This window comes from Bombus vancouverensis, chromosome 17 (assembly GCF_051014615.1).
Source record: "Bombus vancouverensis nearcticus chromosome 17, iyBomVanc1_principal, whole genome shotgun sequence".
Taxonomy (NCBI): domain Eukaryota; kingdom Metazoa; phylum Arthropoda; class Insecta; order Hymenoptera; family Apidae; genus Bombus; species Bombus vancouverensis.
Genome location: NC_134927.1, coordinates 6909416 through 6936537, shown reverse-complemented (window position 1 = coordinate 6936537; position 27122 = coordinate 6909416). Strand labels below are relative to the sequence as shown.

The 27122-nt window shown below is 27.5% G+C and overlaps 7 protein-coding genes across 16 annotated transcripts; 4 read left to right on the top strand and 3 right to left on the bottom strand.

The window, feature by feature from the left end:
• Positions 1-67: 67 nt before the first annotated feature.
• On the bottom strand, positions 68-1839 carry Ntmt (N-terminal methyltransferase). 3 transcript variants are annotated; one of them, XM_076626092.1, is made up of 5 exons: positions 1734-1839; positions 870-1063; positions 586-772; positions 417-522; positions 68-348 (listed from the first exon to the last, which is right to left on the bottom strand). In XM_076626092.1, the coding sequence occupies exons 2-5, from the start codon at positions 1056-1058 to the stop codon at positions 108-110; spliced, it is 723 nt and encodes a 240-aa protein (XP_076482207.1). In that variant the 5' UTR covers positions 1059-1063; positions 1734-1839; the 3' UTR covers positions 68-107. The 3 variants fall into 3 exon arrangements, with proteins under 3 accessions (XP_076482207.1, XP_033205457.1, XP_076482206.1); XM_033349566.2 differs by having other exon boundaries at positions 1601-1739; XM_076626091.1 differs by lacking the exon at positions 1734-1839 and adding an exon at positions 1221-1351.
• Positions 1661-6753, top strand: LOC117165998 (uncharacterized). 2 transcript variants are annotated; one of them, XM_033349555.2, is made up of 14 exons: positions 1661-1798; positions 2312-2585; positions 2667-2788; positions 2846-2967; positions 3039-3181; positions 3259-3427; positions 3495-3915; positions 4015-4352; positions 4430-4776; positions 4943-5016; positions 5098-5326; positions 5413-5585; positions 5660-5932; positions 6239-6753. In XM_033349555.2, exons 1-14 carry the CDS (start codon positions 1661-1663, stop codon positions 6422-6424), a joined length of 3009 nt encoding a protein of 1002 aa, XP_033205446.1. In that variant the 3' UTR covers positions 6425-6753. The 2 variants fall into 2 exon arrangements, with proteins under 2 accessions (XP_033205446.1, XP_033205447.1); XM_033349556.2 differs by lacking the exon at positions 1661-1798 and adding an exon at positions 1882-1959.
• A 302-nt stretch (positions 6754-7055) lies between these two features.
• LOC117166090 (putative ATP-dependent RNA helicase TDRD12) lies at positions 7056-16048 on the bottom strand. 2 transcript variants are annotated; one of them, XM_076626075.1, is made up of 18 exons: positions 15667-16048; positions 12148-12329; positions 11766-12034; positions 11470-11669; positions 11240-11375; positions 11012-11159; positions 10772-10936; positions 10354-10506; positions 10105-10257; positions 9801-10035; positions 9590-9733; positions 9308-9489; positions 9112-9237; positions 8863-9011; positions 8633-8803; positions 8206-8374; positions 7934-8113; positions 7056-7296 (listed from the first exon to the last, which is right to left on the bottom strand). In XM_076626075.1, exons 2-18 carry the CDS (start codon positions 12322-12324, stop codon positions 7084-7086), a joined length of 2970 nt encoding a protein of 989 aa, XP_076482190.1. In that variant the 5' UTR covers positions 12325-12329; positions 15667-16048; the 3' UTR covers positions 7056-7083. The 2 variants fall into 2 exon arrangements, with proteins under 2 accessions (XP_076482190.1, XP_033205650.1); XM_033349759.2 differs by lacking the exon at positions 15667-16048 and adding an exon at positions 12450-12588.
• On the top strand, positions 12593-18114 carry LOC117166091 (uncharacterized). Of its 3 annotated transcripts, XM_033349761.2 has the most exons (8): positions 12593-12717; positions 13173-13304; positions 13484-13645; positions 13788-14017; positions 14101-15283; positions 16043-16147; positions 16214-16248; positions 16326-18114. In XM_033349761.2, exons 2-8 carry the CDS (start codon positions 13228-13230, stop codon positions 17249-17251), a joined length of 2718 nt encoding a protein of 905 aa, XP_033205652.2. In that variant the 5' UTR covers positions 12593-12717; positions 13173-13227; the 3' UTR covers positions 17252-18114. The 3 variants fall into 3 exon arrangements, with proteins under 3 accessions (XP_033205652.2, XP_076482191.1, XP_076482192.1); XM_076626076.1 differs by lacking the exon at positions 12593-12717 and having other exon boundaries at positions 12879-13304; positions 13488-13645; XM_076626077.1 differs by lacking the exons at positions 12593-12717; positions 13173-13304 and having other exon boundaries at positions 13494-13645; positions 13862-14017.
• mRpL42 (mitochondrial ribosomal protein L42) lies at positions 17478-18226 on the bottom strand. Its single transcript, XM_033349769.2, has 2 exons — positions 18060-18226; positions 17478-17887 (listed from the first exon to the last, which is right to left on the bottom strand). The coding sequence occupies exon 2, from the start codon at positions 17885-17887 to the stop codon at positions 17528-17530; it is 360 nt and encodes a 119-aa protein (XP_033205660.1). The 5' UTR covers positions 18060-18226; the 3' UTR covers positions 17478-17527.
• Positions 18227-18974: 748 nt separating this feature from the next.
• Positions 18975-23062, top strand: l(2)41Ab (lethal (2) 41Ab). Of its 2 annotated transcripts, XM_033349763.2 has the most exons (8): positions 18975-19106; positions 19311-19933; positions 20604-20847; positions 20936-21346; positions 21430-21951; positions 22017-22304; positions 22366-22524; positions 22596-23062. In XM_033349763.2, the coding sequence occupies exons 1-8, from the start codon at positions 18987-18989 to the stop codon at positions 22821-22823; spliced, it is 2595 nt and encodes an 864-aa protein (XP_033205654.1). In that variant the 5' UTR covers positions 18975-18986; the 3' UTR covers positions 22824-23062. The 2 variants fall into 2 exon arrangements, with proteins under 2 accessions (XP_033205654.1, XP_076482193.1); XM_076626078.1 differs by lacking the exon at positions 22366-22524.
• A 381-nt stretch (positions 23063-23443) lies between these two features.
• Positions 23444-26588, top strand: LOC117166094 (facilitated trehalose transporter Tret1). Of its 3 annotated transcripts, XR_013060590.1 has the most exons (4): positions 23444-24903; positions 25290-25469; positions 25707-25908; positions 26039-26588. XR_013060590.1 is itself a non-coding variant. In XM_033349766.2 (1 exon), the coding sequence occupies exon 1, from the start codon at positions 23444-23446 to the stop codon at positions 24854-24856; it is 1413 nt and encodes a 470-aa protein (XP_033205657.1). In that variant the 3' UTR covers positions 24857-25068. The 3 variants fall into 3 exon arrangements, 1 of the variants encoding a protein (XP_033205657.1); XR_013060589.1 differs by having other exon boundaries at positions 25707-26588; XM_033349766.2 differs by lacking the exons at positions 25290-25469; positions 25707-25908; positions 26039-26588 and having other exon boundaries at positions 23444-25068.
• Positions 26589-27122: the final 534 nt, after the last annotated feature.

Genomic DNA, 27122 nt, shown 5'->3' with positions numbered 1-27122 from the left:
GTTATAAAATTAGAACGAACTTCAAATTTATAATATTAAATATAATATAATTTTTTGATAGAATGTGTATAGGTAATGAAATAATTTATTTAATACTCTATTAGTCTTTACATTGAGGTTTGAAGTTTGTTATCTGACTTTAAAGCAAACATATAAACTGGGTACAATCCACGTGGAAATTTATGTTGTTGTTCTTCCTTTATACAAGCTAAATTAGATTCCTGAAATATACGATAGAATTCAGAAAGAGGTCGTGTCACTGATGAATCCTTTGTATCAATCTCCAAATTTTCAGAACTGGTCACATTTTCTTTAATCACTATTACACCATTAGATTTTAGGCCACTCCTATAAAAGTTTTATTAGATGATTAAAAATAGTTTTTAATTTTTATTGAGGCTAAACAAAATACTTACGAACACTTTTTTAAAAATTCTATCAAATCATCACGCTTTAAATGACCCAAAACCCACTGGCACCAAATGACATCATACTTGGCAGTAAAGCAAAAGTTTTGTAGTCCTTGAAATATGATTTAATCAATTAAATGTCTTTCCTACTTTGTATAAACCAATGGAGTATTACCAATTGGATAATAGTTGCAAATTCTTGTTGAATGGCTTTTCAAACATGTTTTAGCTACTTCTAAAAATTTTAAATTTTGCTCCACTAAGTCAACGTATTTAAAATGATTTAATAATAAATTCTTAGTTATCCTTCCTATGCCTGCACCACAATCTAATGCATATGTCTTCAATGGAGGATTTTTTAACTGAAATAAAACAAACTTTAGGTATCATAATATTTAAAAAATTTAATGATAAGAATCTTGAATATTAATCTTGAAAATTAATCATTATAATATATACCTCAAACAAAGCCTTTAAAAATTTTGTGGATCCCTTTATATCAATTTGAGAAATAAACCCAAAACCTCCAAGCATTCCATCTATTGTAGGTGGAACATGTTCCCAGTATTTGACAGCTGCTGTATAAAATTCATGTCCTTCAAGTGTACTTTCTTCTTTCTCCATCTTTGGTGATGATAAATAATACATCTTACCTATGTAATCAATAACATAATCAATTTCATTTTATCTATATATTCAAAAGATTTAATTATGTAAAATGAAAAACAATCAAAACACCATGTAACGTGTTCAAAGAAATTAATAAAAAGTGAGCATTGACTTCTTCATAAAAACTAAATATTTTAATACCTTTTATATTTAATAAAAACCTGCTATATTATGAAATAATGTTTATACATAAATAAGATATTGTTAACAAAAATTTTATGAATAAAACTGACATTAAAAATTGTATACTTTATCATCGACATTTAATAAATTATATCGACTTATATCGATTATAAAATATCGACATATTGCTTGTTCTGTGGAGTCGAAATATCGACAACATATCGATTACTGTATATAAAAGCTTTTGTACAATTTAAAGATAAATTTATTAAAAGAATATTACGTAGGAAAGAACCAAAATCTCTACATAGCACGAAAATTTATACATAAATTTTCAAATGATGGATTACATTGCGTATGGTTAAAATAAATTGTGTGCAGTAGTTGTGCGTACTCACTGGTCGGTTTGGTTAGGATAAAATCGATGTTAGTCGTTAGTGAGCAGTTCCCTTGGAATCATGGCAGAAGTACGACTTTATGATTCAACAATTTGTCGGTTATGTGCAGAAGATAATGGTAATGGAGAATTACTCTATATGGCAGATGGTGATGATCCAGATTTAAGTTCTATGGTCAATCGGTACTTGCCGCTCAAGGTACGAAATTTCGAAACATTAGACTCTAACTTGACTTCCTGCTTTATACACAAATACTACCAGAATCAAATGTTCGATATTTCCTCCTGATACTGTACACTGTACATTGTTATTTACTTTGTCTGTTATTTGTCTGAGAATTTACTATAATTTTTATAAATGTTAGTATGATTGCAGAACATCGTCTTTGTTAATAAAATTTTTTAAATGATAATAAATATTCTAATTATGTTCATAATTTAATGTTAAACATATTCGTTACTGTGTATTGTTATTAATCCTATTCAATTTGATTCGATATGATATTATTTTAAAATATTAATGTTTTTGTTCGTCATATAAGTTTCATTTTAAGATGTACAAAATTTCAGTTTTTCTGAATAATCTCTTGCAAAATGTAAAAATAATGAATATCAATTGGCGTAATTATTGATTTATTGTTTGAGGTTATACTACAAAGAGAAGCATTGAATTTATTTTCAAATAAATGTTATAATACAATTTTCATTAAAGATTCGAGATGATGGGAAATTACCACGTACAATTTGTCCTGGTTGTAATATTCAACTGGAGGCTACGATACAGTTTTTTGAATTATTGGTGGATGGCCAAAGGAAAATTCGTGAGATGTGGAAGCATCAGATAGAACAACAACGTAAAGCTGAACGAGAACGCTTACGTGCAGAAAAGGAGAACACAGATGTTAGATCAGAAACATCACAGTTGGATATTATTCCAAGATATAACGAAGAAGAGGACCACTTTGAGCAACAAATCATAATAAAAAGTATTGTTTCATACTAAAGATTATATTATATTCTAATTAAAGATCTATTGCAAAATTTTTAATTATGATATTGTTTAATAGTAATGCCAGATGGTTCTATGTATGCTGCAGAACATGAAATGAGTTTACAAATGGAAGGATTAAGTAAACCCAAACGAAAAAGAGGACGTCCACCAAAATCTCACGCAGAGAACATATCTGTGGTTTGTAAAAGTAACATGTTTGTTCAAGATAAAATATTTTAAACTATTAAATTTCAGGAATTAACAAAGGGAGATGTACTAGAAGCAGTGAGTCAAGAAGAAGAAGATAAACATGAAGAGGAAATAGATGAAGTAGATGGAGATGGAAGACGTCGCAGAAAGCGTAAAGTTCCCAAAAGGTATTGATTGTAAGGAGAAACATTTAAAGGTAATTACTATCATTTTTATAATAGCATATGAAATGATTCAGATATATGGAGGCAGTTCAAGGCAAAGAACTAGAAAGAATATATAAGGAGGAGGGAGTTATCGATGAAGAAGACGATGATGATCCTGATAATTTTGAGGATCCTGAAGAACAGTTAAATATGTCTGTTCCTGATAGTCAAGAAGGTAAGAAATAGTGAAATACATTAATTTAAAGGTATTTATTTAATAATTATTTATCAATAATCATTTGTATATTTTAGAAATAATTGGTCACTTAGAATCTGAAGAAGGAAAAGATCTTGGAGAGTTAGTGATAGTAAACAGAGGTAGAGGACGAGGTCGACCAAAATTACGTCGTAGAAGAAATAAGTTCACGTGTCAATTATGTGGTCGGGGGTTTCTTCAACGTAGCAGATATATTGTACACAAGTAAATAGAATTTAGCGAAATTTTAACGTTGTATACAATGAAAGTAATATTTGCTTTTTGTAATTAGGAGTTTCCACAAAGGCATAAAATACGAATGTTCGGAATGTAAAAAGTTATTTACGAGTAAAGAAAATTTAGAATTGCATCAGAAGGCAACTCATCATACTGGAGATGATGTTAATCAAGATTTTGAGCATATTGTCGAAGATTCAACCTTTGAATCAAAACGTTTATCCGAAGAAAATAATATTTCTAACACACTTGATCATGCATTGACTGAAGAACAACATACAAATAATTCAAACAATTCTAGTGATTCTCAGAAAAATGTTCCATGTGAACACTGTGAAAAGTTATTTGAAACAAAGGAGATGTATGACCTGCATTTAAAAATGGCTCATGAACGTGATAAATTATTTATATGCACTATTTGTAATAAAAATTTCACACAACAAGCAGCTTTAAAACATCATATGTCAATACACGAGGTAAAAGAATGAATATGGATAAATTATACTCTAAAAATTATAAAGGTTCCCAATATATAAAAAAATATAATAATTAAATATTTTTTTATTATTTTTTAGAGAAATAAATTAGAGAAAGAGTATCCATGTGATATTTGTGGAAAAGTACTCAATCATCCTAGTTCTGTAGTATATCATAAAGAAGCAGAACACAATAATGGTCGTCGATTTGTTTGCAATAAATGCGGAAAAAGTTTTAAACATAAGCAATTGTTGCAACGTCATCAGCTTGTACATTCTGATGATCGGCCATATATTTGTAAATCATGTAATGCCAGTTTTAAAACAAAGGCAAATCTAATCAATCATCAATCTACACATACTGGAGAAAAAAAATATTTTTGCGAAATTTGTGGGCAGCAATTTGCACATAAAACTAGTCTCACGCTACATTATAGGTTACTATACAAATAAAAGATATATTTATATACATTGATTTAAATTTAGTTAAATAAACAAATAATTTCACATTTAGGTGGCATACAGGACACAAACCATATACATGTGAGGTATGTCATAAAAGTTTTTCACAAAATGGAAATTTACAAGAACATATGCGAATACATACTGGGGAAAAACCTTATTGCTGCGATTATTGTGGCAGAAAGTTTACTACTTCTTCACAATTTAAACTACATGTTAAACGACACACTGGCGAGCGCCCTTGGAAATGTGAATTTTGCGCAAAGTGCTTTTTGCACAAAGATACATGGAAATGTCATGTTCGCAGGCATAAAGGAGAACGTCCTTTTCAATGTGCTCATTGTAATCGAGGTTTTACAGAACAATGGGCTTTGAAAAAGCACCTTCGTTTACACACTGGTAACATTTTTATTCTCCATTTAAATCTGCTTTTCCAAATTTACTATTTTTATCAAAAATTTCAACATTAATTTATTATTAATTAATTAATTAATTTATTTATTATTAATTTATGTGTTTAAGATTTATTTTTAAAAATGTGTTTTCATATATTTTTATTTGTTAGGTGAAAAGCCTTATTCCTGTGATGTTTGCGGAAAAGCATTTGCTGATTGTTCAAACTTAACAAAGCATAAAAAAGTAAGAGAGAATCCAAATTGTATTAATAGATTCAATAGTGAAAAGTTCAATAAGATGGAATTATTATCGAGTTGCTTCTAGGTACATAGGGAAACTAAACTTTCTGCGATAAATGAAATAGAAGGTTCTCCAATTGGAGAAGTTTGGCAAATTTTACCAAGTTCTCAAGAATCTGATGAACATTCATTAACTGATCAAATGGCTCAAGTTATTGCAACAGATGAGACATCAGGAGATGGTATTCAACAAATTATATATGTTTCATACCAAGATCCAGATGATCCTAACCAGTCTCGAACTTTACATTTCGGTAAAAATGACAATGTTATAACGTTTGTATTTATTAATTTACATCTGTTTCTAATTCAACTAATCCACATTTTACATTGAAATCAGTTGACGCTGGAATGATGAGAAATAAAGAGGAGAAAACGAATGTAAATCAATCATTAACACATTTAAGCGTTAGCAATGATAGCATGCTTTCTAATCCAGGTCATGCTAATGAAAATAATAACTCAAATGAACGAATAAATGTGGAACTTTCAGAATCTGATCTTCAACTTCAGGTAAAGATGAATAAGATATTAAACTGTTATTACGTAGTAATAACAAAAGAATAAAACGGTAGTTATATTTACAGATTACAGATGAAGAAGGTAACCCAATTCCTCTTTCAATCCAAGATGCTCGACAGCTTTTATCTCAAAGTCAATTTGTCAATCAACTTAGTGATGGACAAGAAATTAGAGTTCATTCTGGTGTTATTCCAGATGAATTAACAGCACCATTAAGTGTACACGTTAATCAAAATTCCGACATAAAGAATGTCGACATTTCTAGTACGGTAGAAACAAAAGTGAAAAATATTTCGACTGTACAAACAGATGCAGAAGCAATCGTAAAGGCATTGCAGGTAATATTTTTAAATAAAATTGTTCAAGTAATAAGCTTCCTTACATCTGATGAGCATTCAATACTTTTTCACTTTAAACTCATTCAGAGGCGAGTCGATCATAGAAAGAAAGTCGATCTACGTGTAATTTCTGGAAATCATCTACTCGGTTATATAATGTCTTAAACTAGTTACAATTAAACAGAAACTCCTCTATTTACAAATTCTAACATTTTACAAATACGTAGTATAATATAAATTAATGTATTATTATGTATTTTACAAAAAATGTTATTGTTACATACAATTCTAATTAAAATGTAATAGGATGAAGATACGGATGCAAGTGCTGTTGCAACGATTAATCAAATGGAGGAATCAGAACAATCGGGGATTGCCGATAGCGAACAAGCAATAGAATTCACAACACAAGATGGACAAAAAGTTCGTTTAGTTACTTCTTATCATGTTGATCCAATGCAACTTGCTTCTGAGTACCTGACTATTGTATAAAATCATATATGTATAATTTCTTCGATTCTATATGTTAAATTTATTCAAATGTGATCGTACTTTATTTTTAACAGAAAAACAGAATTTTTAAAGTACCCTATTTAGCTATTAATAAAATTTTGCTAGCTTGTAGAATTCATCAAGCGATGTACGATCATAATTGCCTGTAGGTAAACAGATAATTGTTTAAGAGAAATATAAAACATGTACACTATGGTTAAACTACTGACTACGTTTATCAGTATCTAAAGAATAATAACGTCAGCTGTTTAATCTCTGAAGCAGCTATGTGAATGCTACAAATTAATAAAATTTGGTTAATAATTAAACGATGTACGCAAAAAGTTCTTCAAACGAATTATTTTTTCTCATTTTATCTTTAAGGAGTTATATGATTTAACAAAATTTGTAAATGTCAAAATTTACTAAATATTATAATAATCAATAATATTAGGTTGGCCGCTAAGTGATTGCGGATTTTGTCATTACCACCTAATGCCAACCCAATATACACGCGCTTATATATATATATATATATATATATATATGTAATAAATATTTAAAATAAGTGTTATTTCTTTTTCAATCACGATATTTAATATATTGAAGGAGAAATGGTACAAAAGGTCTATTAACTGAAGGTATTTTTGAAATTTTATTTAAAGATTTAAATCATATCCATTTATGTTCAAAAACCCAGCATCTCTACAAAGTTGATACATCCGATTTAAATGTTTGTCATCTTCAACAGCGTGATCTTTGTCTAATAATTCTGTTCTTAAACATGAACCAATTAAATCTTTATATCCAATTAATTTTGTTCCAACATTCAATGTATTTACCCATATTGTATTTCCCAGATGTAAATTTACCTGTTTATTTAAATCTATATTACAGGGCGACAAGCAAATAGGTGATCAAACTTTGGTACCACATTCTACTGTTTTTAAAAATAAAAAAAGGTCATACAACCATAGATCCAAAAGCTCTTTCCGAGATATAGATATAGTCTACGATCTACGATGTGTCGAAGCAAAAATACTTTTAACAGAATATCGTCTATTGATAAGAGATATTGAGCTTGTGTAGCGTCTCCATTAGCTCGTTCATACATAAAGTGAATATCTGTGCACTTGATATTAGAATAAATCAGTCTGATAGCACCGTTTTCACTATGAAACGTTTAGATACATACTGATTTATTATGAAACACATTGCCTTCAATATCATAATTTGCTCCATCACATTATCTACTTCTAGCAAAAGAAATGATGACAATGCTTGAAATTCTACGTTCGACGACTACGACGTACGACGTTCGAAAGAATCTTCGATGTAAGAAAAATTTTCCGACCTATATTTATCAGACCTCCTTTTATCCTTAAGAACAGTACTAAAGTTTGATCATATTTCTTTGCCACATTATATATCTTATCTATAAGCAAAATGAATAAAAAAGATATAAAAAAAGGAATCTAAAAATAAATAAAAACTAATAATGTAATATACCGTTCCAATCACATAGGACCTATCATCAACATTTTCTTTAAACCACTGGTACACAGCATCAATTGCACAATTATTCCAAACATATTCTTCATCATGCGGAGCTATACCAACTAAAAATACTTCTACTACTTGCATAGAATATTCTATAAGTTCTTCTGGCATATGTAACAATCTATATACCTAATATAAAAATTACATTAATATAAAATTATATTTTTTCATTTAATTATATAATATATTACTTTGTACTATTATATTACTTAAATACATACATCTACTTTCTTCAAAATTACCCCATTGTCAATACATCTTACATTTACATACTTTGGAATTTCTGTTTTATTTTCTCTTTCAATATGTAAAATTTGTATCCTCTTAAAAGTATCTACTGGTTCTTCCAAGCCACATATACATCCCACATCAAGAGTCTCACATTTCTTTCTACAACAATAAACATAAATACTAATAAACACGTTAAATAATATATATAAAATATTATCTTTTTATACAAAGTGTTAAAAAAGAAGTAAACAATATTTATAGGATGTGATTATGGTCATCAAGACGAAGAAAAAGTTCATGTATAAAAATGTTACATGAGATTCAATTTTCATACTATAAACGATTAAATTTTGCGTTAATTTCACAAATTTATAAATATCGTTCTATATATAAAGGAATCTTTATTGCTATATTAACCTGTTTTCCACACAAGAATAGAACTCTTGAATTCTTGTGTTAATTCGCAGATATTCAACAGTAGAAAATTCTACTTCTTTTAATGTATTAAATTTGATATATGATATAATCCTTGCAGAAACATGTGTAGCATCATGTATGCTCACTACTCTGAATTTTACCTTGTCGTTTCTGAAATAATATCCAAAATTAACCAAATTTTTTTTATTAGTTCGTAAATTTTTACTTACATTTGAATGTCCGTAATTGGAGCATCAACTTTTGAAATTATTTTATGTCTCAATGCACAAGAAATTTGTTTGTTACAAAATCCCCAAGATTTTATACTGTCACAAATAGGATAATTTTCCTTTTTCTGTTCTAAAGTAGCTGTTATAAACTTAATAAATTTTTAAAGTAGATTTTTACAACATAAGTTAGTTTGTATAAAAAATATGGCTTGTACATGTTACCTTTTTAATGAATATTTTGATACATACCTTAACACTTTCTAATATCTTTTCAGGAATGACATAATTCGTACGTTGCATTAAATTTATTATATGTAAAAACTGTCTATCATTATTTTCATCCATTATTATAGTTACTTTTCCGGTGCTATTTTCCTAAAACAATTTGATTAAATGAATATTATTTATTGAATTATACAAACATTTTTGTAATAAAATAACATACCATTTGTAAATTTTCTAGAAGTGTAGAGAACCGAAAATTAAATTGTGTCTTTGAATGCAAAGGAATTGAATAATGTATCAACCAAGTTACGTTTGTAATATCTATATCTGGTAATATATCATCTGTACATATTAAAATTGGATAAGAACCACTTATACAAACATTCCAATATTGCTTAATACCTATATTCAAACAAAAATTGTTAGATACAATTTGATGACAATATCATCACGAATCAAAATTATTTATATCTTTAAATATTTTATCTATAAATAATCTTACGTTGTAAGTGAACATAGTTCATATTTCCATGAGCTAAAAGAGTCTCTTTATGTTTTTCTAAAAAGTTATTTAACTCTTTAGCTTCGTTATTATTTCCACAAATTACTATAGTTCGTGAGGTGGAATATTCATTACCTAATGAATCTGTTGTAAAATGATCTTGAATTATTTAATTTTACTATAAATATTTTTTTAAATAACTAAATTCTACCTAAAAGCCTTTCAGGTTTTTCCCTTGAATTTATCACATAAAAGTTTAAACGTATAGATTTAAAAATTGCAGCTTCCATAAAAGATGCTATATATATGCATGGATTTTCCATTAGAATAGAGGCAATTTTTTTTAAATGCAGTGTCCAGTATGTTGCAGTTATTATAATTTGAAATGTCTTACTTTTTAATTCTCTGTTACAAATAATATTGTGTCGTCTAAATAATTGGCTTATCTAAAAAAATTTCTTTTACATTTATATGAATATAAAAGCGAAAAATTATCATAAATAAAATAAACTTACAGAATCAAAATATTTATCCAAGATAATATCACCATCATCCAAAATTAAATATCGAAGATTTTTAAAATTTACTAATTTTTTATTTTTGTTCATGAAGCGTATTAAAAATCGTGGTGTAGAGATTAGTATCTGACATCCATTAAACATTTCAGCCTAAAAATTTAATAAATTATTCTATATCGAATTGAAATATTTACCGTTGTATTTATTTTTACTGTTACCTAAATTTGTTTTAGGAAATTTACTTACCACTAATGATCTTTCTGATTTACCATTAATTGCAGCAACAGATTTTATCGTTTTATAGTCTTCTAGGAATTTTGTGCATAAAAAATGAACTTCTAGTACCTCAGATGAGGAAGAACATAGTATCAATGCAGATGGATTTATTCCTTGAGGAAGCTGTTTCAAAATTTATATCCTTTAAAATGTTATATATTTTTTTTTCTAGTTAATGTATAATAAATAAATAATATGTGAATTCTAAAATTACTATCTATTTCGTTAATTTTTGAAGAAAAAAACCATTATCTTCTCTATTCATTATCTAATAGAAATCAATTATTATCATAGATTATATTACTATACAATCTTTTATGTATTTGAAAGAAAGATAATGCATATATTCTATATTAGTTCTAATGTTAATATAAACAAACAATATTACATTGCAATTTGTAGCCAAAAGTCCACAAATAGCAAATGTATATCCAATAGTTTTACCACATTTTGCTGTTCCAATTGCTATCGTGTCTAAACCTTTTTTTATAGCAGGCCATATATATGACTGTATTTTCCTTGGTTTACATGACTGTATCAATGATTTCCAAGCCTGAAAAGTAATAACATACAAATTAATTTTTGTTAGTCTTCATTTTTAGTAGACAGAATTTTTATACAATCATACCTTGTGTATTTCTACAGGGAATTTTACATCTAATGTAGAACTTAACCATTCATATTTATCCATTCCATAAATTAATACTTTTTCTTCATCTCTTTGAAGTTCATGGTGTAAATAATTGTGTTTTTTAAATTTCGCTCTTTTTAGAAAACTATCAAAAAGTATAAGTATTTAATAAAAATGTAAAAAAGACAGAATTGATTAATTAATTAATCGTATTTTTTATCAAACCTTTCCTTTTGCTTTTTTCTTTCACTAGTTCTATCCAACACTTGTGAAACATTTAAATAAAATAAAGTTTCATCATTGATTATTTCTTTATTTAATTTTTCACTATTCATAGAACTTTCTATAAACTGCAACAATTCTATATAAAAGTCAAACAAAAAACATTATATACATACAACAACTTTCGATAAAATTAAATATTAATAATATAATACAAAAATTTATTAAATTACTTTTATTTAAATAAATAGCATATTGATGTAGAACTAAAGCTTCACTTAAACATATTACTTTGTTTTTTATATTGAGATAAAATTCACCATAATATTTTCCATACTGATCAGATACTATAGGATCAAAATAGATTATATCAGATGCACTTATTAATTCCTTTGTGTATTCGATTGCAGATGTACTCCATTCCTCTAAAATTCTTTATACAGATATAAAAAAAAAAGCTATATTTAAGTTTTTAATATGTAAATTATTGAAATATGTTAATCATGTAATTGTTTTAGTGTAATCATACGTTAGAGTCTCATTCTGTACAGATAAGTTATGTTTTACATCCGCAGGTAAAATATTATATAAACCAACTGTGAAGGTTAAATATTCTTCAAAAATTGCACCAGTTGAACATATAATGAAGTCCTCTCTTTGTGATTCAATAGAAATCCCATAATCAGGTAAAAAGATATTATATGTATCTTTCAGATTTTCAATACTACTAATATATCCTCTGCATAACCATCCAGGACAATCAGTTGTAATATCTAATCTATTATATACTATAACTGCCTAAAATAATTATAAGTAAAACGATATAGCTAATTTTATATAGAATTAAATTGATTATTACTAATATTGGCATTATAAAATTTATATATATATATATTACAAATTGGTCTTACATCTCCTATTTTTGGTTCTATATCTTTTTCAGTACTGTGAAACGTTTTCTCTTCTTTTAACAATTTCTTATTAATAGAATTTAACTTTTCATTATAGTCCTTCACTTCATAAATTCTTACAATATATGGAGTTAAAATATTTGTAATTTTAATTACTGTTGCAGTAGATGGTAACATAGCACCTGCAATTAAATATTAATTTAATAAGGTATCCACATATGATGAAAGAATTGTGAATAATTACTTTCTAATACTATAAAGTGTATAGAAATACAAATTTTATGTTAAAATATAGACTTAACCTGTATCATAATAATACTGATTACTCATTTTCGTTCCTCAGTCACGCTTATACATATAATATTGCAAAAAGACTATATCACAGATCGTCACAGCAAAAAATGTTACTTTACTACAAATATTACTTTATTTAGGTATTACAATATTTTTCGAAGGATATTAAGATCGTTCCATTGCATACGCTAACATAGTGGCAAAGAAAGAACAACAAATTTGAACGAATTTAAACAGCCAATAGAAATACATACAACTTCAGAGAAAACAAGAGAGGTAAACAGTGTTTGAATATTTTTGATATCGTATTCTCGTAATAAATATGTAATATAAAAATGTTTTATAATAAGAATTAATACAAGAAATACAATTTCTCAATAAAATAACTAATTATATATTATTTTATAATTAATTTACATAATATACTAGCAAGAATTCTGTTAAAATAGTTAATTTTACTGGTTACAGTTATTAAATGATGGTTTTGATATTGTGGCGATAAAGATATTTATCTTACATCTGTATTTTCAAAATATCGTTTTATACTTGCGTAGAGTATATCATAAAGTACATTCATTTTGTGTTTTAAAAATAAGTCTGTGAATATTTATTATGAAATATTTCTTTTAATCGTACATAAATCTTTAGATTTAATTTATAATATCAATAAGTGATGTATTGACCATTTTAATTTATAAGATGTATAAATGTGTTATTTTCTTTCATAACAGATTTAAAAATACTTCAAATATAGTGCCAATATAAGCCAACTTTAATTGGAATATAATGTCGACTTTAAAGGCAAAAGGTTGTCTTTTTTTGGCTTCTTCCCTTTGTGATGGCCTAGAAGATAACAATATAAAGTAAGAACTTCCTATAATTGAATATTATTATATTTCTTTATTACTAATATTATTCTTAATTATTTTAAACATCTACTACTGTGTTTGTATGTTAGATATCTAATAATATTTTAAATATTCAATTATTAGCACATAAACATTTTTTTAAATTTAGAATTGTTACTAATGTGTTTTGATAGGCAGGTAACTACATTACTTTTAAATAAGGAAGCAAATCCTAATACAATGCTTCCTACGCACGGAGTAACTCCATTTCATTTAGTAATAGGTAACGATTCTGAAGCTTTTGCTGAAGAAGTCTCTAAATTATTTCTGCGTCATGGAGGTAATCCAAATGTCAGGTAATTAATTAAAATAAAATCGAAGCAATCGATTAAGATACAATTGATTTTGTGTTTTGAAAAATAATGTAAAATTTTACAATAATACATTTTTTATATGGCACATGAAATTGAAATATGATAATTCCAATTAATTTTGTAGGTCAGTAGATGGATTAACTCCAGTTCATGTGGCGGCAGCATGGGGTAGAGTTACAGTACTTGAATTACTTTTAGCAAATGGTGGAGATCCACTTTGTTTGGATGATGAAGGCCGTAGCCCATTTCATTATGCGTTTGATGGAAAATATTATAAAGCAATTGCGATACTTGGAAAATATTGTGATAATTCTATAAAGGAAGAAAAAACAACGAAATATAAAATGACTTTTGGTATGTAAAAAGAATAAATTAACTTTGATATATTATTACATATTTAAATAATAAATAAATAAAAAATAAATTATTTTTTGTAGATAAACTTCTGATTAATAACGAAGATGTAATGGCAGAATATATTGTTCCACAAATTTCAAACGTTTCTAAAGAAAATATGATAAATGAAACTATATTTAAGGGACATAAAGATGAAAGATTTGCTGTCACAAAACATGTAAATTCCTTTAATCTTAATTACAGTAGTATAAGTAATGATAATCAATCTGAAAGTGCGATGACAAGTGCAGCAGAACTTCGAATTCAAGAAGAAATGGATAAAGAAAAACATTTAATTAATGAAATTATTAATCAGCTTTCAAATTCTTTAAAATCTAATCCCAAAGAAGAAAAGATTAATGAAAAATATCGACAATGTAAAAACATTCTAGATGATACTAGCCCCTCATCTACAATAAGTACTGATAATAGCATTCTATACAATATCGAAAACAAATTTCCAATAAAAATGAAAGGAAAGAAGCGATCTGTTACGCCTAAATATCGGCGAGAAATTTTCAGTCAAAGCAATAATATTAAAGTTCCAATAACGCCTATATGTGATCCAAATGATTCCATCGTAAGTAAATCGCCAAATTTTTTAATTAATAAACCAATAGAGAAAGGACAAAAATATTTATCTCCAAAAGTACTAAATAAAGAAATAAAATTTGAAGCTCGTACACCTTGTATAATGAGAACTCAGTCGTTTCAATCAGAAGAATTTAATATGGGAAAAGAAGTAGCAAGGTCTACCCCAAGAAGAAGGAAACGATATTATAGGCAATATTCATCTCTTAGAAAATTTAGAAGAAATAATGAACTTACGTCTTCAGAAAACACAAGCCCCGATACTACAAATTCTCTGTCACCAAGCCAGAATTGCGCAAGAAATTTAAATTACAAATTTAATAAAAATCTGGCAATAAGATTACATGAAAATAAATATGATGATGATATACCAATAGATTCTAATGAAAATGAGAACAATATCGAAAAGTGTATATTAAAAAAGGATTTAACAGAAGGACTTAATCATAATTTTAGAAATTTGCACATAAAAGAATCAGGCTTTAAGGAAAAAAGTGAAGAACATTTAAAAGAACATATATTAAAAGCAGACAAAACATGTGCAGTACAAAAAAGATTTTTAAATAAAGTGGAATTAAAAATCAACGATACTGTAAATACTTTTAAAGAAAATTTAAGTACCTTTCTTTCAAGGTAAAATTATTTACATTTATCTTTATCTATATATAGATATCATCCGAATAACACGGTAGTTAATTTCCGAAAAAATGCCTTGTTACGTACACTATTTCTTTTTCATAACTAATTGTAAGGCTATGCGCGTACTAATTATAAATAAAAACTATACAAAAAACTAGGTTATACATAGCATTATTAGAAGAAGAAGAAGAATTAATAATTAATTAATAATATAATTAATAAAAAATAGTACATATTAATATTATATAATATAACATAAAAAGATAGAGAAATAAGATAAAAACCTCCGCTTATAAGAGGTGACAACATTAGTTACTAAATGGTAAATATGAGACAACATATACGCCTGGTCAAGTGAAAAACATCGAATGATATACCATTACGTGTCGTTTCGTACAGGGATTTCCCAAATTCTCGAAAGATGTTAGAGCGAATTTGTGTTGTAGGAGTACTGTGTTGTACGAAAGATATCTGTACGCAATAGAAAAATTTAAAGTCACCCGCTTTAATCAAAACGTAAAATTGTTTGTAACCCTGAAGATATTAATTTTTCGAACCATATTTATCAGAACATTTTTCTTTCATTTGGTGGATACTATCTATGCTAATCGTTTTGAACCGTTTTTATCACCTTTCTTACCTTATCACCTTTTTTCTTTTTTATATCTTATCTTCTTTAGATTTTATGATAAACATATTTAGTATTTTAAGTCTGTATTTTAAGTTTAATAATAAATTAATTGCTTTCGACAGTTTTAAATCACAGTCATATATCAGTGTACAAGAGGAATATAGATATGAAGATCCTGATGAAGGCTTAGCTTTCTTGGAACGTAGGATTTACACATTATCACCATGGTAAGACATTAAGAATAATCATACCTTTATTAATAGTGATTGTAATAACTTGTTATTAATTTTTAGCAAAACTGCAGATCGTATTTCATCTGACAAAATGTGTAAGATATATTAAAATTATTTTATACTTCAATATTGAATTTATGAATTTATAATTACAATTTATAAATTTATTTAGGGCCGAAATCGTTAAATTTATCAGTGGACACATATCCAACAGATGATACGCTACGAAAAGAACTAATTAATTATGGTGACAATCCTGGACCAATAACTAATACAACAAGACAACTATATTTAAAACGTCTGACTAAGTTAAAATGTGGGGCATATAATCCATCATTTTTTGAAGTCAATTCTGGATCTGTAACAAATACGAAAAGACAACTATATTCAAAACAACTCACTAAGTTAAAATGTGAATCACATAATTCATCATCTTTTGAAGTTAGTCATCTTCCTTTGCATAAGTCGAATTATTGTGAATTTCATATGAAACCATTTTTAACATTTGGAGATTGGATAAATGATATAGAAGAATATAAGATCATTGAAAGAAATGCGTTTAGAGACTTTTCCTTAGTAAGTCCTTCTAGGAAATGGAGAGATGGAATGAATAAAACTTGTTTTAATTATTTACTCTTAGATCCACGTATAACTAAAGACTTAGCTTTTCGTAAGAGACATTTGACAGAGTCCATGATCTGGACTACATTTCTTTCTGCTATATTTTATGTGGGTAAAGGTACACGAAATAGACCATACTCCCACCTTAAGGATGCTTTTGCTACATGGGTCTCAAAGAAAAAACCTGAGAATGAAAAAATCCAGCATATTTTAGATATTTGGAACGCTGGATATGGAGTTGTGTGTCTTCACATTTTCCAAAACAGTATTCCAGTAGAAGCTTTCACACGTGAAGCTGCTATGATTGATGCTTTAGGAATACAAAAATTAAAAAATTGTAAAAGTGGAGATTATTATGGAATAGCAGCAACATGGAATATAGAACAAAAAGGTAGCTTTGGAAGATATTTGTTATATCAAGCAATGCATATCTTGTTGTGTGAAGGAGAAAGGCAAATACTACCTCAAAATTTGTAAAATGTAAATTTTGTTTCTTCTGAGGGACCAAATATTATAATATATCGGAATGACTAATATATATATATATATATATATATATATATATATATATATATATATATATATATATATGTATGTATATATTAAAGTTTAGGAATGTTATTCACATCGAAATAAGTGCAATAAAATGAAAATAAATATAAACATAAAATAGCCTACGACAATAGTACTTTCTAAATAAAAATTTAATTAGTCTTAATATTACTTTATTGAATTAATGTTTTAAGCATACAACTACAGATATGGTCTTTCTGTTTCTACTTTTCTCAATCTCCGACGCCAGTTTTTGGGATACCATCTATGTTTTGTAGTATATGTCAATTTAGAAAGTTCTTCAACAACAACCTCTTCTTTCTTCTGCTTAAAAACCTCAGCAATTTCTTTTTCACCAATGCATAAAACAGAATTTGATGAAATTTGTTTTTCTTCTGGTAATGGTAATGAATATTCATAAGGGAATTCTCGTTCTGGATGCCAGCAGATAATCATATCTTTATTCATTGGTATAGCTATTTCTGAAGGTAATTTAACAGAACTTAGATATCGCTTGGCAGATACATTTAGTACACGCACAGTACTTAATACAGTATTCATCTGTTTAAAGAGATAGAAAGAGAAATGGAGAAATTAGTTAATATATTTTTATACTAATAATTTATAAATAAAAATATATGTAATGTTAGTAACACATCTAAGGTTATATCTTGCAGAATAACCTATAAATAATACAACAATTCTGTAAGTAAGAAATATTTGTATATCTTACTTTAAAGCGTAAATTATTGCAGAAGTGGTAAATAAATGGTATACTCAAAATGAAACGCGTATTTACAGTATATAAATATCTATAATATTTATATTATAATTGAAGTAACATATATTTAAGAAATGAAATATACAATTTGTAAATGAACAGTAGTGCCACTACACATATTGAATCCCTCGACAAAGAATAACTTGCTACATACATCAACTTTTGCATTAAAATTAAAAGCATAATTAAGCATTTAAATTACCAATCATACTGATTTTTTGTAATGTTTGATAATAATGATATTCTTATAATTTATAATATTATACCGTTATGTTCTAAAATTTTTCAAAATAAAAGATAATTTAATCAATTTCGTATTCTAAAATATAATCTATTACACATTCTAACACTATTTTACATTAATGAGGGTATATTAAAAATATTAAATACAACAACGACATACAATAAAATATTTCTATTACTAATTAAATAGCATAAATATATATAGTTATGGGATAAATTAAAATTTTGTCATACAATATCTTTTAGTATAATAGTAATCGTTAGTATAAATAGTAAATTATTAGAATCTGCTAAAATATTTATACATACATTATATACATATTTAACAGACCAAGTAATGAAAGAAAAAAATATTGATCATAAAAAAAGAAAGTTCATTTTCTACTGCTTTCTATTATTTTGTTACTACTTGGCTGTTAATGTGGTAACCGCATTTAATTTAAATGTAAACAAATCTTGCAGTGCTACGAGAATGAAACATTTAAATGAAACTTTTAAGAATTAAAAAAAATTTAGATATATGTTCATATCATTGAATGAACATATGAAAAGAGATAGAAAAGACAATTTTTGTAAAAAGTAGTTTTTAAAGTGGTTAAAAAATTCATAACAAGGTGCAATAAATTGAGCTTGATCATGACGTCTACATTAAGTATTCTTGATCCAAATGATAATTTGATGAAAAAGTTTCAAAGAACACTACATGTGCATTTATTGCATGTTGATAATAAACTTTCAGAAGAAATACTCGATCTTGTAAGTAACTGACTACACAAAATATAATAAATAACAAATATTTTATATACTTTATGCTATTATCTTTAACAATGATTTTATTATAACATTTCAAAATATATTTTATAATTTTAATACAAGGATATAAAATATATTTTGAAATGTTACATTCTATAATATTTTGTTATAACATAACGGCATAAGGTTAATTATAAATATTTTTAGGAAGCGTCAATAAAACATGCAGAAAAAGAACTAGAATCAGAAGCTATACAACTTTATCAAAAGCAAGAAGAAGTTCAACATCAGCATATAATATTAAAACAATATATAGAGGCACTATCAAAAGTTACATTATTAAGAGAAAAAAGGAATAATAGTATAGAAAATGCTAAGGATATTTTAAAAGAAAACTATTCAAAATTAAAAGGAGAGAAAGATAAAAAAGAAAAATTATGTCAAAAATTAAAGAATTTATTGGAATTTTATTCTTACTTGTCCAAATGGGAAAAGGATTTGAACGACCATTTAATAATATCAAAACAAGTGTCATTACAAGATGTTAGTAAAAATAAGATATTGATTAAAAGAAAACAGCAAAGAGACTTTATATTATATCGATTGAAAGAAGAAATATGGAAAATTGAATCAGAAATAGCCTACATTGATGAACAATTACAAATTAAAGACAAAGAAAAGCAAGATGCTAATAGAATGATAATTGATGCAAATACAGATTTAGAAACTCTACATATGGAACATAAAGATCTGTATAATATATGGAAGTCTGTGGTAACTAATATTTCTAAAAGAAATAGTATTCATGATCAGTTAAATTTTGAACAAAAGTAAGTATTGCAGTAGATTTAATACTTCTCCGTATGAATCTATGATGATTAGGGATATAATATGAAATTTACTGTGGTAATCTTACATTTGGTTATATATTTGAATTATATTTGATTGACATACTGGTGAGGCCAAAAGTTATGTACAACAAGCGGGCACGTGGTGATTTCTTATTTAAAAAATAAAAGAAAGATATGGAATAACATTTTTTCATTTAAGGCTTAGTTCTTGAGAAAATCGAGTTTGAAAATTTATGAAGTATACTTGAACATGACTAGTTCCGGACTGGACAGGACTGAACAGTCGACAAAAGGTCATTCTACATGTGAAAATAAATCGGAAGTGTAGAATAACATTTTTTTCACAAGACGCTTTGTTTCCGAGAAAAGTAGATTTAAAAATTTATCATACGCGTGTAGCTAATCGATTGTTAACTAAACGTTTCCAAATATGTTTGCATCTCAGTATAGTTAAACGGGAAAATTTTTGTCTACATTATTTACATATATTCGCATTTAAAATAACATCCTGTTGATTTTTTACTCATATTCAGTCGGTAATTAGTCAAATTCAAGTACAATTAATTTATTGCCAACTTTTTATATAAGAGAACATGATATAAAGTTGTAACATTACATCTCAAGTTCATTGAAATATTTATCTTTTTAGAGAAGCACATCAATTATACAATGGATTATTATTAGAAATACAAAAAATAAGGAAAGAAACAGAAAAAGAAATGGAGAATAATGAACATCTGACATCTTTATCCTTTCGAATAGAAAACGATATTAAAATTACATCAAGAGCAATATCAAAATATAATGAAAATATTGCAAACAGTAAATCAGAATTACTAAATCTTACAAAAATAAGTGAACAAACAGAATACGATTATAATGTTATATTTAATGTATGTTAGACATGCTGTAATTGTTAAATGCTAATATAAAACATGCTATAATTCTAATTGATTTTATTCTTAACTAACATCATTTCAGAAATATCAGAATTATTTATATGAAGAAGAGCAAGTAAATAAAAGGTTTGAAAATATTTTTGAAAAAAGAAATAATCTAGAGGATGCTATATTTAAAAAGTTGGAAGAAAAAGTTATATGCAATAAGGCGACTCAATATGTAAATGAGTTACTAATAAATACAAAAAATGCTGTATTGCAATCTGAAATTTCAGTTGCACGTGTAGAGAATACATATGGAAACAATCTTCTGCAATTGGAAAAGCTTAAAAATCTTATTGAAAATAAAAAAGCAGAATTGCATGAACTGTCGCAAATAAATACTGGGAAAGAAAAGCAAATAGATGAATTGCAAAAGGAGACAAGAAAATATGAAGTAATGATGGGAAAAGCGCAAACAAAGCTTTTAGGAATAAATAAACTTCTTGAGCAGGTTATATATTGTCTCTTTTTATTTTTGAATTCAGAAAAAATGTAATAAAAAAGTCATATATATTTACAAGCAAACAATTTCAGATACTACCAAGTACTAATGCAGAAGAATTGAGTCCATTAGATATAAAGATTGTCGGTTTAGAAAAAAATATTCAAGAATTTCAACTAAATATTAAAAAGACACAACAATTTTGGTTGCGTCAACAAGGTTTTGTGGTTTCATTAAGCCAACAAAGAGAATTGCAATTGCAAGAAATAAATTTTCTTCAAAAAGAAGTTATGATAATGGGGCAAAAGAATTTTAAATTGGAATATGCATTAGAAATGCTTACAAAAGAACAAGCAAATGTAAATAAGGCTGTAATTTCTCTTGATCAAAAGTTATCCCGCATAAATTCAAATTTAATGGTACAAAAAGATCTGAAAAAGGGCTTGGAGGATAAAAATTGTATAATAAAGAATGAATGTCTTTTGTCTTTCCAAGAATTGGAATTAGAACTTATAAAATTACAAAGTGATTTAAAATATGTATGCACTGAGAAAGTAATGCTAAAGGAGGAATTAAATTCTGTACTACAAGAAAGTTTAGCATGGAACAAAAAGGTAATTGGTAATTTATATTATTTTATCATTTATTTCTTTATTGTCATAATATTTATGTCATTAAGGTACAACTGATACAAGATACAATTAAAAATGTAAAAGAGGAGCAAAATACTGGAAGTATAGCATCAATGAAAAGTGAAATTCATAGAATGGAAATGAGACTTTCCTATTTAAAGAAAATTCAGGAAAAATTAATTCATGATATGAATCTTTGTATTACAAGAAGAGATATTATAGTTGACAAAGTGTTTGGTAGACTTAAAAGAAATTCAAAAGTAAAACATAATGAGAAGGTTGTAATGCACAAACGTTTGTCTGATCAAAGAGCAAAAATTAAGCAACTTTTAAAAGTAAGCATTAAGATAATTGTTTTGTTTTAAATTAGCAAATTATATGTTTTATTATTAACAGATAAAGAAACAAACTGTTAATATGATAGAGAAATTAAACAATCAAGTAACAAGTATTCAAGATAAATTAGTCAAGTGTCAAGAATTTTTGCGAAATTTAAAAGAACATGTTAACACCGTGGAAAACGAAATTGAACGATTGGAACTGCTTAAATATCATGTATGTTTCTAATTGTATCACGTTAGATAACATAATTTACTAACTATTCAATTCTATTTTCCAATTTTTAGAATTTACATAGTTTGGTCCTTAAACAAAGAAAAGTAAAGCAATTATATGATATTAAAAATGGCATATATAAAATGATTTATAAAAATGAAAATATAATAGAAGAAAATTTGCAAAAAGAACACTATTGCAGAGAATATCTAAAATGTACATTAGAAAGGACTGACCATGACTTTCCAATGTTAAAAAACAGAATTAAAAAAGTATTAGTAACTCTGCAAATTATATAAGAGAATGACTGACTGTGTAAGATAAGATAAGCGCATGATTATTATGTTATCATTCAATAAATACTTCATGCAATGGGACAAAGTTCTAGTAACTATTTTAAGAAAACGTTTTATATCAAGCTATATGCAAGTTGTAGACAATAAGCTAAATATACAATTATATTGTTAAATAAAAGAAGTAGAGAATTTTATGCAAAAAATATTACGATTGAAAACAATAGGGAATCTGAAGCTAGATGGTAAGAAACTTTCATTTATAAAATATACACAAAATAATTAAACCGGTTTTTTTTTTTTTTTTGCTATTTAAAACGTTAAATCGATTTTGTAAATTTTATTTTATGCGATAAGTAATATCGTAAAAAACCTACTCATTTCTATTTTTATAATGGAAGCAATAAAATTTATTGTCAATACTTTTAACGTGAAATAAAAAATATGAAGAAGTATGTTCAAGACTAAAAAATTTTTCAGAATTATATAAATTAAAATAAATAAGTAAATTAAAAACTGTATTTCTGAGAAACAGAAAAAAAGCATTGATTTATATGATTATGAATAATCATAGTAATCAAGTTAATTCTTTTGCATATTTAGTGAATTAAAAAAAAAAGAAAAAAATGAAAGAGATTAATATTGGAATTTCACAACAAACCTTGGTGTCCAATGATGATCAAAGTGTGCCAGCTAAGAGATTGCTTCAATATGTTGCAAGTTTGGCAGCAAATCTTGGAGCCTTAGCAGCTGGAATGACATTAGCATGGACTTCCTCTGCTGGTGATAATGGAAGAGACTTACAATCTTTATATGGTGTACCTATTTCTCCAGAAGAATTTTCATGGATTAGCTCAATAACTGCAATAGGTTCAGTAGTAATATGTATTCCTATTGGAATTCTTGCTGACATAATAGGAAGAAAATTTTCAATGCTTTTGATGGTGATACCTTTTACCTTAGGCTGGTTACTTCTAATTTTTGCCAACAATCTAATCATGTTTTATGCTGGTAGATTCATCACTGGTCTCAGTGGTCCAGCTTTTTCTGCGGTAGCACCAATATACACAGCAGAGATAGTTGAGAATGAAATTCGTGGAGCTGTTGGATCTTACTTTCAATTGCTTCTCACTACAGGCATTCTTTTATCGTATGTTTTGGGAACTTTTGTTGATATGCGTGTACTGTCAATTATATCTGGTATTATACCACTTATATTTTTTGGAGTTTTTATGTTTATGCCAGAATCACCAGTCTACTATTTAAAAAAAGGTGATGAAGACTCTGCTAAGAAAAGTTTAACTAGATTGCGCGGTATTCAGTACAATATCGAAAATGAGTTACAAAATCAAAAACATGCATTGGAAGAATGCAATCAAAATACAACCTCTTTTTGGACTATAATCAAATCTAGAGCAGCTTTAAAAGGCTTTATAATTGCTTATGGTCTTATGTTTTTTCAACAATTATGTGGTGTAAATGTTGTTATATTTTATACTAATAGCATTTTTGAAAAAGCTGGCAGTGATTTAGACCCTCATTATTCAACTATTGTAATAGGTGCAATACAAGTATTAGCTGTCTTTGTGAGCACATTAATTGTAGACCGTATAGGCAGAAAAATATTACTATTAACATCTATAATATTTTTGGCTTTAACAACTTGCGCCCTTGGAGTTTTTTTCTACCTTCTTGAAAATCAGGGAACTTCAATTACATGGTTACCTCTAACGTCTCTATGCATTTTTATTATTATGTTTAATATGGGCTTTGGTCCAGTTCCATGGTTAATGATGGGTGAAATTTTTGCACCAGAAATTAAGGGTGTAGCTGTAAGTAGTGCTTGCCTTTTAAATTCGGTATTAGTTTTCATTGTAACTAAATTTTTTATTAATGTTTCCATGGCAATTGGTACTGGTGAAACATTTTGGTTATTTACCGTAATTTGTGTTATTGGAACTTCCTTTGTGTATTTATTAGTTCCTGAAACAAAAGGAAAGTCTTTAGAAGAAATCCAAAAAGAATTGAATGGCTCCTAAATAATGTTATTATTTAAAAACTGTTTGTCTACAATGGTCCACTGATGGTGGGTTTAATATTATTTCAAATTGCAAGTTATTAGTTTATATAAAAGCACAACAAAAGAAAGTATTAAAAAGCTGTAGAATAAAATATTGTAACAAAATAAATATGTATACACCTATAAAACAATTTATAATAAACAATTAAAATATAAACATTTTGCAAACGATTTAAGATTACTTTATTTGAATATAAATTTTGAAATAAATTCAAGTATACAACAGACTGTGGTCCAATATGTTAAGCTTAAAAGTTATATATATGTATATATATATATGACTTCTGTACACTGAATACACTTTAATTTGCATTGTATAAATACAGTTTTTGCACAAATTTTATTTTGAGAAAGACCGGTTTTGTAACCTATTTTTATCTTATATATTTTAGATGTGTAAAATTCAAACATAGCAGACTTAAGGCAAGGAGAATCGCTGTTTTAAAAGTTATGCGCATCGAAAATTTGTGCTATTCAGCAAAAATTATCAGATGATATAAAAAAAAGTTGTAAACTCGGTGTAAACCTGTGAATGAGAAGTTCAATCCATTACGGTAGCATAACAATAATTTGTATGTATCTATATGTAAATTCGCATGATGCTTCAAAATACATAATAGCGTTAGTAATTATCCAAATCTAGTTATGGTCGTGTATACATTACTTCTCTGAGATAAGCTTTTGTTGATAAGGCAAACAAAAAATATGACAAGCTGTTATAAATTTCTTTTTACAACTGTATATGTACAAATGTATATATACAAAGTACATTCGAATGTCTCCAAATTGTTAAGAAATGAAATTTGCAGGCCTCAAACAGAAGGTACAAATCTTGAGAATGTATGAATAAAATTAGAAAAAGATCCGACTACGTCTGCAGGATTGATAGCACATCAAGAGCAATCTACATATCGCTTACGCAAGTTACAGAAATATTCGAACGCGTATTTCATAATGAATAGTATGATGAATAATAATTCTTAAACATGGCTACAAAGAGATCAGAAACCTGTAAGTGTGAGCGTTAATTGATAGTGAAATTACATCAAGAAGGAAAATTTCATCAAGAAATTACGAATCTCCTAAATAGAGCAAGTTGCCTATACATTATCTTTTTTTTTTTTTTATATTTTACGTGGAGGAAATCCGCACCGGACGCCAGGCCGTTTCTGGAGAAAGCGGCGTGGTAGTGTTGGACTCCAACCTCCAGCGACTAAAACCTCCACGATAATCATCCCGGCTGCGATCGAGAGAGGCCCGGGAATCGGTGTGAGCGTCGCAGCGGGGCCTCTCCCCCGCGCGCCTAATACCACCGCTGATGGGGCCGGTGTGTGACCATTGTCACACCGCGCCTCGTCGCTGGAGCCGCCGTGCCAGGCAGCCCGGTTCCCCTACCGGACTGCTTGGCGGCCCCGAGGCGCTGAGCCATCCAAATACTATCCGTGCCCGGCGCTGCTTAACTTTCGTGATCTGACGGGAACGAGTGTACTCAGCGCGGCCAGGGCGTTGGCGCCTATACATTATCTAATAAACTCTGAAGCATTTTAATTGAATAATGAATTGGAAAACAGAAAGCGTTTTACGTTATCAGTTGGAAAAAGCCTAGACACTTCAAGCTCAACGAGAAGTCTAATGTCTCTAATGTTTGTTGTCTGATACATAATAATATATCCTCACTATTAACTGACAAATTTATTTTATTTATCTATTTACTTTATATCCAGTTGAGTTAGTTGTTAATAGCTAACGTTAGTAAAAATATATCTAATTAGTGTTCATCACAATATCAAAGAGCCTGGCATTTTATACTTTAGAAATGTTTCTTTTCATGGCAACAAAAGTAAGCGTGCAAACAAACGAGTGATTACAACTAGTTATCAATGATGACTAATAATTATAACATTTAGTCGATAAAATCATGATAAAATCTGTTATCAAAATTCCTTTGTTGTAGAATGTTGTAGAATTTGTATGTTGCTGTAGAATTTCTATTTACATCACCATAGATTCACCCTATCAAGAGCCATCAATAATAACACATGACATTACAAATTCTTTGAATCTTAATCAACTTTGATTTTAACTAATTTATTTAAAATAAGGTAAGTCACGCAATGGGGTTATACAGGATTATACAGAGTGTCATCTATTTGATTATAAGCGCAAAAGTTATACATATGAGTAACTGAATTGAAAATTTAATATAGTATCTTTTTACGTGAGTT